The following is a 12,837-nucleotide window of genomic DNA, read 5'->3' as shown; positions in this document are numbered from 1 at the left end:
TCACCGCTTACATTTATTATAATATGCATTAACTCCAGTGCTTAGCTCACTCTATGACCAAGAAAAGCCTATTTCAGCAAATTCCTTTCCATTCACCGCGGGCACATACAAAGAATGAGAAGGGAATAAGTATTACCCGAGGTTCCCATTAAAAGCCAATTATGCTTAAAGCTAAAAATTTACTTTTGCATGGAATTTATTAAAAGAAAATTTGATATAATTGCAATGGAAAGTGCACCTGTGCTAATGGAGCAAACTATATATTACAAATCAAAAGAAAGAAAGCAATGCAGTTTGTTTTTATTAACATCGAAAGGTTTTTTTGTGTATTTAGTAAAAGTAAAATGTTATTTTTTCTTTTTTTTTTTTTTACTAAAAAGGGGTTTTTCTTCGGCTAATGGCCAGTTACAGACAATGTTAGAGATATGATGTATTGGACCTAGAATCCAATATTCTTTTATGTTTGTATTTTTGATCTGCCAGCAGTACAGACAAGGTTAATTATGTTCACATTAACCTGCCCAGCCCCCCTGTGTTCCAGAGCAAAATTCAGTACATTGAACAGCTTTCATTTCAGAATAGAGTATGTATTGTGCAAGCAGCAATTAAAAAAAATAATTATGTTATGTGAATAAGAAACATGTAGCAAATATAAAAAAGGTATTATTCCAATTTTGGTGCAAAAGTGGAAACACGCTTTAAGGGGCTAACATTTAAACTTCCTATGGTCCTCGAGTCCATCTGGTGGTGGTAATGCCATGCAAACGAAATTTACCCATCATAAAGCTTTATACATCGGCCTCTTAGGGGGGCCTGTCCTGGAGATGCAACAAGAAAAGAAAGAAAATCTCACCAGTGAGGGGAATTCCCATCTTAGAAAGTTGTCCCTATTAGATGATTTACCCCCATCTCTTGCTCCAGTGACAATTCAAATTTGGATTACCCATCACTTACTCCTCATTTCTTAAGATACGGGTAAACAACGCGATTTAACAGCCTTTGAACGTGGGATCATTGTTGGCGCTCGGAGCCATGGAGCGAGTATCAGCAAAACAGCAGAATTAGTTAAATGTTCAAGAGCAGCTGTTGTTAAAGTGTTTAAAGACTTGACTGTCAGCCGAAAATCTGGGTCTGAACGTGCGAATTGTGGCCGTCAGCGACTAGTCAATGTTAGGGCAGAACGGAGAGTGGCAAGACTGGTACAAGACAACAGAAGGGCAACATTGCAGTGTCAGATTCCTCGCATCACCTTTCAACATCTTGTGGAGTCACGAGGCAGCCCAATAAAGTCATCTTGTGGAGTCATTTCGTGGCCCAACAAAGTACTGATGGGGTGGTCATAATAATCTTGCCACTCAGTGTATATATATATAATTTGGAAGTATACTTTAACAACTTTTAATTTAAACCCAACCTCCAAATTTCAACCCATACAGATGTGCCTTATGGCAATGTTAGGAAGAAGGAAGATAGGTCATGGAAATTTAACATGATGTTCACGAAAACAGCCAGTTTTCGTGAACATCACGAAGACTGCTTCTTCCTCCACCTAACCAAACGGCATGGAGATTGCACATCAACAGCACTGAGGGCTATTACAGAACCAAATACAATCAGGTAAATACAAGTGTTTTATTTTCTCTGCCCAGAACAATGAAACACATTGAGGGGAATTTATCAAAACTGGTGCAGACCAAATCTGGAGCAGCTATGCATGGCAACCAATCAGCTTATCATTTTCAAATCTTAACTGAACAAACTGAAGAGAGAAGCTGATTGGTTGCCATGCACACCTGCTCCAGTTTTGACAAGTTTCCTTCATTGTCTTGCACACCTAGGCGCAAAATACTCAAGTTGCAATTTTAAAAAAGTACACAAGCTTTAGTCAAAACTGAAAAGTAAGGCTTAATTTGCATTGGGAAGAACAGTCTACCTTTTTAGTACTTTGCTGTTTCATCCAGACAGTAGTGTATCACACCAGTATTACCTTTATTTAGATATTTGGGAACACTTTCTGTGATGAAAATGAGGTCCAATGGACCTCCAACTGAGTAAAGACAATAGAAAGTCCTACTGAAACAGTGCCACCCCCACATTGCTCTGAAATTCCCAAGTCAGTGAGAGACACTTAAATTTAAATTTTGTGTGTGTGTGATGGACACATCTCACATAACAACCCCTCCCCCATCACTACAAGAACACAGCTATAGACACAAAGTAGATTAGGAAATGGAATGCATCTGCAGAGCCTTGTCATTGGGGCTAATGCTCTGTCATTATCAAGATTAAGCCTGGAACATTTAATGAAGGCCTATCATATAATAATCATTAAAACATTCCATGGTCTGGTGTTTTTGCAAATGGCTAATTGGATACCATAAAATACATTAGCAGGATATCTCTTAATCAAGCCTTCTAATAGTCGTTATAAATATTTTAGGCAGAGCAGGAACAAATCTAACTCAAACTGCTCCTAAAGTCTATTCTTCATGAATGTATAGGAGAATACCCAACAATACAAGACCAAACATGACTAGGCTATAATGTACAGGAGGCTAACTGGTCATATTAAATGTCCTAAGAGATTTATACATTCAATGTATATAATGTTAATTATCTTTCATATGCTAATTTCATTCTATTTAACAATGTGTTGTGATTGTATTACTGATTTATTAAGAGATATTGATATAGTTAGAAAAGAGACATTAAAGGAAGGTCCACTAAAATATAATCAAATATGTCAACCCTCCTACCTGCCACCTCAGACTCATAGGGTGGCTATGTCATTTCTGTAAATGCCCGATTCACAGACGACAAAAAAGGGCAGCATCTGGAGCTTGAGCTTCTCAATTTTCCATAGAAACCAGTACCCACTTCCAAGCTTCCTGATTGGCCCGGGAAGCCGGCTTCATGCTGATCAGCTGGAAAGCCGGCTTCCTAGCCAATCAGCATTGAGCCGGCTGTGCGGCCAGCTCCTTGTTGATTGGCTGGGAAGTCGGCTTTCCAGCCATTTAGCATGGAGCCGGCATCCTAGGCAACCAGGAAGCCGGGCAGCATGACATTACATGATTCCTGATTGCTCGGGAAACCGGTTTCATGCCAGTGGAAGCACCGGTATCTGTACTCAGTATCGGTTAATTCCTGAAAGCAAAATACTGGTGCTCGTAACCTAAATACCCTAATTTTAACATTTAACAATATATTGGTTTCTTATATTTAGATCTCTGATTCTAAGCCAGAAAATTCAAGGCTGCTCTGTACCTGGTATGTGTTCATATATATGGCCCAGGAAAGCAAGCGAAGCAACAGTTTCAAGTACTGTATCTCTAACAGCAAGTCATGTAGTAGTGCAGTAAGGAGCACCAGCCATTAACCCGAAATTATAGTCACACAAATAAATTTCTCAACATGCTCAAATATATATTTGTGACTCGTATGCATCATTCCCCTACTAGAACATTCATCATCTGCATAGAAAAGAAGACTGGGGAGTTCCAAAGGTTCATCAGAGGTAAGGCAACCTGTTCTTTTAATCCACTGATTGAGGGATGCCGGGCTGAAGGGTGCTGGCGGGGGCACCCAAGGTGCGAATTTCACACAATGTTTAGCCTACTTTCACACGGGAAGTGTGAGTTTCGATCACCAGGGAATCCGTGCATGGACCCCTGCTAATCGTAGCAGTATCAGCAGCAAAACGTTTTTGTTTTGCTAGAATGGAACAGCTGTCACCCTTGTGGAAAAAAAAAAACGTAACTTATTGGACCCATGTTAGGTCTATGGGAAAGAAGATCTAAGTGGACATGTGTCCATTTACATCAGATTATCCCTGATCCATCATGATCAGGCCCGACAAAAAAAACAAATCTGGAGTCAGGGGTGATTGGATGTAAATGAACGCACATCCATTTAGTTTCGGCTGCCCATAGTTACATTGAGCTTCTGAGCAAGTCCAGCTGAAAAACTAAAAGGTGTACCTGATCGAACGCCTGTCTGAAAGGGGCCTGATAGAAAGGCAGAAATGTTTATCTTTTCTTCAATCATTTTTTCACGTGATCTATGTTCCCTTTTAGTAGAGACCACATGACCAAATGCCGTCTCCAGACATGTGGCTAACACTATAGATAACCCGAAATAACATTTTCTTCAAGAAAGGCAATCTTTTAAGTCTGGGTTCACTTTAAAATGCATGTCAGGGTAAAATAAAAAAAAATATCCAGTATATCTCCGCAATACACGCATAACTGCATATACACACTTATCTGTTTGGGCTGACAACACAATGCCTTGTGTATCATATGGCAAACAAATCACCACTCCCATTCTCAAGCTGACTCCCCATCTGGCAAATGTACCAGGTGCCGGTACTGAGCACGTCCTCTCTCTTAGTATACCGTACAATAACCACATTTCACAGGTCTTCACCAAATGTAAAACATTTTTTCCATTATAACAGACACACTGAAAAGACCCCGGCATAGACTACCCACCTCTACTCGGTCACCCATCAGGCTTAATCATCTATGCCAGGGTCTTGACTCTGTGGCTGTTATCATGGAATATAAGTTTTGCATTTGGTGAAGACCCAGTGTGGTGCAGTTATTATATGAGAAACACAGTGTCTTTGCTGCACTGAAATTCCAACAAGCATTGTTGGCTCTGCCTGCCGGACTACAGGACTCTGCTTATCCCCTGCACCTACACAATATCAAAGGGCTCTTGGAAGATATGGGGGGGTGTCTATGTCAATAGGAACGGAGAACCAAGTAGCTAAGCTAGCAAAAATTTGACAAGTCTGGTGGTAATAAAAGTAGTTCCTTACTATAGGAAACATACATTTCTGGCAACTGATCTAGACGAGAACAGGGAGGTCTGGGGAACATGTGTGTAGTGTCTGGAAATATATTCTAATTTGGACTCTGACAGACTCAGATAAAACACCCTATTTCGAGTCATTCTAGAACTTCAGTATGCCCTAGCATTCTATTCCTTGAGAAAAACAACCTTTAAAGAATGTATTGCGATGTTGTTAATGTGTTACCTCCAGGGCAAGAAAGCCTCCATCGTGAGCGGCGGTCAACTGTGGAGAGGGTTCAAACCATTCGCAGGACTTCCCCAGCAAATTTTTTAAAGTTCTCACAGAGGACACAGTCAGAGAACCGGAGCAACGAGCCAAAATCACAGCGCTGTCCGCCCACCAATTTATGTCCATCAACGCATAATAGGATTCTTTATCTGTTCAAAGACATGAGACATCAATGCATGAAAAGACATAGTAACCACCATATAAACTCAGTAACAGGATAACAAATAGATGCCACATCAAAAACACAGACATCAGGGGGACGTACAATAAGCTATGGGTGTCTGCGCACTGGCTTGTACGACTCCTTCTGCAGCCAATTAACGACAAATCTCAATGCATTCGGCGCAGTTAGAGGGATTTCACTGTTTACTAATGCCGCACTTAATCTACACAAAGGAGTACAGACAAAGGACCATGGGAGATTAACTTGAAAGCACAGTGCTGTCTTCTTTAAAAGCCTCCTGTTCCTACCTAATATTATCACAAAAGCACAAATCATAAGGGATGAGCACTATGAAAGGATCAGACAATATCATTTTGTATTTAGTTATTTAAATGTCAGTTTTAATAGCAACTGCTTGTTGCCAAAAAAATTACTGTTGCACAAAGCAGATTTGGTTCATAAGGGCAGTTTTGTGTTTCTAACATTCTTATTTATAATTTTAATTGGACTGTGGAAAGTATTAGATCAACAGCATTATACTCTATCATTCAAAGAGTAAGATAATTCTACCTTTAGTATTTACCGCTACCCACATCCGGGTGTTACCCGCCCCGGCAACCAAAACTGCTTGCTGTTGATACACCACCCTGAGCCAGGTAAATTTCGGACTGTTATCTAATGTGTTGAAATGCTTCTGGATTTACTTATGTCCTTTGCTGTCTTTGCTATATTTAAGCTACTACAGTTTTTATACATTTGTTTCTATTTGTTTTCCCAATAAAACTCTTGTAAACAAAGTCTGAGAGGATAAATTGTTGTGTTAACAATAAAGTCAGATTTGAACTGTCATTTTGAAGTACAGTACATTTGGACAATGATGGGGAAGATTCTTATGGATAGTTCTGGACAAAACAGATGTCTTTAGATAGTGGACTCCCTATATTTTGAGAGCAGTCATGACTAGCTTAGACCTGTGTAAACAGCCCTTTGTTTACATTCAGTCTGTCTGCATTCTCCACTGATGTACAATGTAGTGAACTACAGATTTGATTATCAGGACTGAGAACACATGGATAGACATCATGGATCCCAGTACATTCTGCTTTTACAACTTGCTGGTTGGAAATACATTTAATGGGCCGGGTTTAGTCAAATAAATACCAGACGTCCTTCTTTTAACAGTTTGTTATCTGCTTTGGCAGCGATTACTTGGTTTAGGCCAGCTTCACACCTGGGCGATCCGTGCCCACGTGGCAATCGCAAAGGATACCCTGTGGTCACGGAGTCGCTCACCACCGACGAACACGCTGGCGGTGCTATTATTTTCTAATGGCACCATGGCGGCAATCACTGTCTGCAATTATGCACGGCTGCGCAATCCCAGGACACGCGTCCCAGATCGCTCAGGTCTGCACAGGCCCTAAAGTATACTAAAGTGCATTACAGAGACTTATGTGTATGTCATACACTTAGCTTCTCCCAAATATGCCCCAGTTTTTCCTGTAAAAAATTTCAATAAGGTTATGACTAGGGGTGCACCAATATAAAAATTTAAAAACTGAAACGAAACCGAAATAGAAAAAATTATCAGGCCGAAACCGAAAATGTTTTAAATATTTTATTTATTTTTTTATAAACATTTCTTTATATTTATTCATTTTTTTTTATTAGCTATTTTTTTTTTTTACTTTACTTTTAGGGGCTTCGGGGAAATATCTCTTGGTATATAGCTCTTGGTTCCCGGTTCATATTACCTACAGTACTCATAGAAGGGAGTCTTCAGAGACAGAGCAAGCGCAAAGGCAACAGCTCTAGATCTGAGGAAAACTGTGGCAGAGTCTTCCTATAGCTACATGGAGACAAATCTTAATTGAAGAGGGAAAAAAATAATATTTAATTTGAATTACACTCATCCCCCATGAAAATGTTTTTATTTAAAAAAAATTTAATATATTATTTATTTTATATAAGTTTTTAAAAAAAATTATATTTATTTTTATTTATTCATTTTTTACTTTTACACAGAGTCCTCAATCTCTTTTTCTGTATCCCCTGTTATCAATGAACAGGAATCCTCTATACAGAGTGTTTCTGTTCATTGATAACTTGAGGATATGGTATGTTTACTATAACCACAATTATGAATGAACAGGAGTGGATATAGATCACTTGCCATTCATTCATAGTTGAGGATATATTAACCATACAATATCCTCAATTGTCTACAAACACTCAGCGATCACTGATCATTGAGTGTTTGTACCGCTCTCCTCTCTGACACGCTGTCACAGGAGGCTGACTGAGCGGTGCGAGAGGAGAGCCCAGCCTCCTTTGACAGCGCTGTCTCTGCTCCCACACCGCTCTGCCGCTCTGTGATAGGCGGCCGAGCGGTGTGGGAGGAGAGACACCGGCCGCTCACAGCGCTCTTGTCCCGCAGCGCTCGGCCGGGTGTCGCTTTCTCTTCTCCCCGCTGGGACACAGAGCAGCGTCCAGCGGGGAGGAAAGAAATCACGGATGCGCCGATGTATCGACAGGAAAATTGCACTTTCGGCATTTAGCCAAAAGTGCCATTTTCGGCAGATAAGTTTCGGCGGCCGATATATTGGTGCATCCCTAGTTATGACATTGGTAACCACATCAACCCATCTCCTCCCACATCTCTGCCTACAGGCAGCATCTCTTTAGGTCGTGTGGGAGGGGGCCGGCAATGTGCCTGTCACCCCCTTTTCTGACAGAATGTCCCAGGTTGGGAAAAGCTCTTAGTAACCTGGGATGCTCTGGTCAGCGCCCCGCAGTGCTCGACCCCCCTAGCTTCAGGTAGAAAAAAGTCTAGACTTGTACCCCTATCTGCCTACATACAGCACTCCCATAAAGAAGATTGATTGTAATGAGTTGTCCCAGAACAACAATGTCAGGATCGGAAGATGTATCTAGCACATCCAAGACCTCTATCTCAGCAGCTTAAATGGAAACAGACAGAGGCTGCTACACATTATGGAAAAGAAAGAAAAGAAGGAATATACAAAAAAGAAAGGAAATAAAATTTCTACTGCCAGTAGGAATCAGGTACTTATTTTATTATTTAACCAGTGCTGCAGAAATGACAGTTGGAAGCTAATTGGTTGCTGAGGGCAGTAAGAAATTTTCCCAACAGGACACTTTTTATACACCAGGCCCATTGTAAACTTGGAAGAAAGAGAAATAAAGATTGGAAAACGGTGGGAACACATATATTTTTATTCAAGTAAAAAAAAAAAAAACAACATTTAAAAACTCATGAGCCCCCAAAGTGAGCCTCAGCCCCAAAACAACAATAAATGCTGAAAGCACATTGATGAAGCAATAAATAAACCCCACAAATAACAGGGTTTGTTAACAAAAACAGAACAAGGGAAGGATAAAAAAACAGGGGAAAAAAAGGTGGAAGCGGGACTTGTGAATCCATGTTTGGCATGGAAGAAGCCTATATACAACAAAATCATAAAATCATCACATCCTTCAAAGAATCCAATTTTCTCTCGGGTCAATACAGCTTGGAGAACTTCATTCTAGTGAAAGCCAAAGTACTTAAATTCTAATTTACCTTTCATCTTTTTCCGTTTCTCCACAGAGCTCCTCCAATCAGGGTTGATCTCATCATAGCTGGGCTAAAAGAAAAAGAGAGAGGCGAAGAGAGCCAAATGAAGGAAGGCAGATAATGAAAATGTAACAGCGCTGAACATTTGTGCCATGGCGTATCATTTCAATGAGGCAGACTGGGTCTGCGATGTATCTGATCAAGGCTGAAGTGGATTCTCATTAATGGCTTGTTATTAACTATTTCAGCTGGAGGAAAGCACATGTTACAGATGAGGCCTGGTAATAGACCAGAACATTTGCATTTTTTTCTAGACAACCGCTGATTGCTCAGTAGGGATGCGCCAAAAATGATTTAAGCCGCAAATTACCAGATCAAAATGTACCTCAAATGTCACCATGTGGACTGTGTTGGTAAAAATTTGCTTAAAGTGACACAAACCTCAGGAGTTAAATCTTAAAAATGCATTCAAGTTCCTTAACTATTAACTAAAATGTATCTTATTTGTGTATCACTCGGCTGTAGATCCCCAAATCATCTCTGAATTGGTGCTGACACTGTCCTTCCTTCTGGAGGGGGGCTACTTTTGTTCCCCATGGTCCCTGTGTGTGTGTTGTAAAGTAGTCACCACTCCGAGCTCACTCTTGTGATGGATTACAATCTCAATACAAATTAGTAAACTAAACATGAGATTGTAGTCCATCACGGGAGTGAGCTTGGAGCAGTGGCTACTTTACAACACAAAGGGACCATGGGGAACAAATGTAGCCACCCTCCATGGCCCATTGATAACATGTTTAGAAATTGGGCATCATTTTTGGTAGTATGTTTGTCATATGGGACAGCAATGAGGAGAGCCCGGATCTAGATGTGCTTGCAGTAGCGATGAGCGAAAATTAGAACTTTTATTAACTTGCAAAGTGCCTCTGAATTTGACAGCACATTTGACTTGTCAATTCCCTAGCACAGCCCCTTCCCTCCTTGCACGTCAAGAGTTCTCGCCTCTTGTAGGAGTTGGGCCTATAATGAGACAGCCTGAGGCAACCCTTTCTGGCAAGAGCATCCCAGGTTGCTAAGAGCCGTGTGGGGAGATGTGCAAGAGCCACACACCCTGCCCAGCTCTCAGCAACCTGGGAAGCTCTGGCCAACGTCCAGCTCCTGGCAACCAGTGACATCACTGGGTGGGACGCCGGCAAAGGCCAAAGCATGTACTACCACCAGCACCCCCCCACGAAAAGCTAGGGACACCCTAGGAGTGTCTAATTACTGTCTTTTTAAACGCCTCCACCCCTCACACCTTCCTACATAAACTATTATGTAGCAGCCGGGGAAGAAGTGAAGAAGAGGAATACTATAGAGCAGTGGTTCTCAACCTGTGTAACCTCAGGACCCACATTTGCCATTGGTCATTAAGTGTCGTGACCAAAGTCGCACTGTAATGGAACGCACGGCATTAGGGTACCACAAATTCCAGTGCGGGCATATGAACTGAGGTTGGGAGGTGGGTTTGGGGTGCAATGGCAATGCAACACACCTCCTGCATTAGAACAAGTGGTAGGTGCGATTGTGTGGTACAGTGCATTAATTGCACGGGACTGTGTGATTAATGCACTGTACTAATGTGAACGGTCCCAAAAAAACACTGACAGACACACACAACCACAGACATTCTCACACGCATACACATTCCAAAAATGTTAGTATTTTTTTTAAGGTCCACCCAGTCTCCCTTCCTTACGAGAACTGAAGTGGATCCTCAGCCTGGGTCCAGTGTGGGCTGCTGTGCTGTGACCGATCTCCATCCATATGTGCATTGCTTGTACAGCTTCCTTGAGTGCCATGTAGAGGTGCCGGAGCCAGAATGTGGTCATTAGGGAGAGGTGAGAGAGCTGTAAGCAATGCACATATGGATGGAGCTCCCTCCCGGCCATATCCCTTCCCACCTAAAGCTGACACTCGGCTCCGGGCAGCATATTTTGAATGGCTGATTGGCACAAGAACTAACAGTGCTGCACTAGGGGGAGGCAGAGAAGCCTTTCACCTAGAAATGTGGAAGACATGCAGGGACCCACTGAGCACGGGGTTGTGACCCACTTTTGGGTCACAACCCACTAGATGAGAACCAAGGCTATAGAGTGCCACTTGAGTGATGGCTCCAAGTCTGTTGGGGCTGCTGACATTACATCCAATATGATGTCGGCCAGCAGAAATCTCAGGGCTTTTGGAGGTCTACACAAAGGGGCCTTTGACAGTTAAATAACATGCCTTGAATATATTGACAGCACTTATAATCTAATGGTGATTGCTGTTGAAATGAATGGCCTGGTGACAGGGTGTCTTTAAAAAAAGCCTATGGCTACATAACCAACACTAACGGGAGCTTGGAGCAGCATTTTGTCCCAGAAACATTATTCAGCTCATCAAATCTTCATTTATCCATAACACTGGTTTATGCCAACATCTAGAGCAGGTCTGAATTAATGACATAAGCTCCTTAGTTATACCAATTAATGGAAAACTCCAGAGTGAAAATACCCAACGAACAAATCATTTCACAAGCACTTATGTTTATATTTTAGTGTTGATCCACCACAACTACACACTCTTTCTGTAAAAGCTAAAGGTTGTCTGGCGGGAACAAGACCCAGTGCAGAACTCAGGCTTACATACCGCTGAATTTTGCTCCCTGCCATATAAATACTAATTACCATTAGGAAAACAAAATGTGGTTATTTCACCGTACAATGCTGGACAGTGATGAATTTCCGCTTCCATGGATTGAGGAAGAAGGCTGAGGAGCCAGAGATAAATGAGATCAGTAATTAGTCCCCCGCAGCTCTGTACAGTACTGACTTGATAAATATGAAACAGTCTGTTCCTATTATTCCAGAATCGTTACAGGGCACTTGAAGATACATTTGTCACAGAGAGAGTGATTCTGGGCAATCACGAGTAGAGAGTCTTACCAGGAACTCATTCACACATCATGGTTCCCTGCTGAGATAACTTCTAAGTCTGCCCATGGAGCTGCATCCTTCACCTGCATCCTGCCGTGTGCGGTGCACATGTGTTGTTCTAATTCTGACATGTTTCATTCCAGCTTGACAGAGATCACAGTTATAACAGGCCATTGTCTAAATGGCTTATTAATAGTGGAAAGACTGAAGCTAGCCACGGTTGTTAAAGTGCAACTGAAGACAAAACTTTTTTTTTTTTTTTTTAGTTTTGGAAAGAGTGAAGAGTGACTAGAACACCTGTCCGGTTTTAAATGCCGTCTGTGTCCCCGGTAGGGAGATTTACCCTCTCTATTTGACCTGGTGAACGATATCACTTAAAAACAAAAGTAAATCCCACATTTTGGGTTGTCATCAAAACACTAAAAAAAAGATGGGAAATCTTCTAATGGAGACATTAGTTCTGGTGACCCTGCTGCCCACTAGGCATTTCCCTCACTTTCTGTTGTGGCTATCGGACAGGAAGTGAAGGGAAATCTCCCCAATGAGACACCGATAGCAAAAATGCTGAGAGGTGTAATAACCTTCCCTAGTTTTGGCTTCAGTTCTAATTTAGGGTCTGGACTCAAACTAGGGCTAAATTAGCAATAAGATAATTAATCCATCAGTGGGTCTATCGTCATAGGAGGGAACACAAATAAAAATCAGGAAAGCACACGGAGGGGGATTTATCAAGCAAGTTAGTGATATAATTGGGTACTTTAGTAATGCATATAAAGCTATTTTTCATTTGAAGCAGGGGAAGGCAACCTCGGCACTTGAGCTGTTGTGGAACTACAATTTTCAAGAGGTATTGCAGCTACAGAAATGACCCCAGAGGCAAGGTGGGATTTGTAGTTTCATCACTGCTGGAGTGCTAAGGTTGCCTACCCCCAATGTAGGGTGATACACACACACTAGGGGCAAAGGTTTGTGGACACTTCTCAACACACCTATGTAAGCTAGATAAACACCCCATTCGAAAAAAAACATGGACACATTATATATATATATATGT

The 12,837-nt window shown here is 41.5% G+C and overlaps 1 protein-coding gene across 1 annotated transcript in view; it reads right to left on the bottom strand.

The window, feature by feature from the left end:
• NBAS (neuroblastoma amplified sequence) overlaps positions 1-12,837 on the bottom strand; it is a 578,163-nt gene that overhangs the window by 481,094 nt on the left and 84,232 nt on the right. Inside the window, exons 13-14 of the mRNA XM_018558184.1 lie at positions 8,833-8,896; positions 5,042-5,235 (exon numbers count right to left, since the gene is read on the bottom strand). Coding sequence (XP_018413686.1) covers positions 5,042-5,235; positions 8,833-8,896 — 258 coding nt within the window. The remainder of the gene's footprint in view (positions 1-5,041; positions 5,236-8,832; positions 8,897-12,837) is intronic.

This window comes from Nanorana parkeri, unplaced genomic scaffold (genome assembly GCF_000935625.1).
Source record: "Nanorana parkeri isolate BGI_ZX_2015 unplaced genomic scaffold, ASM93562v1 scaffold324, whole genome shotgun sequence".
Classification (NCBI taxonomy): domain Eukaryota; kingdom Metazoa; phylum Chordata; class Amphibia; order Anura; family Dicroglossidae; genus Nanorana; species Nanorana parkeri.
The sequence above is the reverse complement of the archived record's forward strand: the minus strand, read 5'-3'. Positions and strand labels throughout refer to the sequence as shown.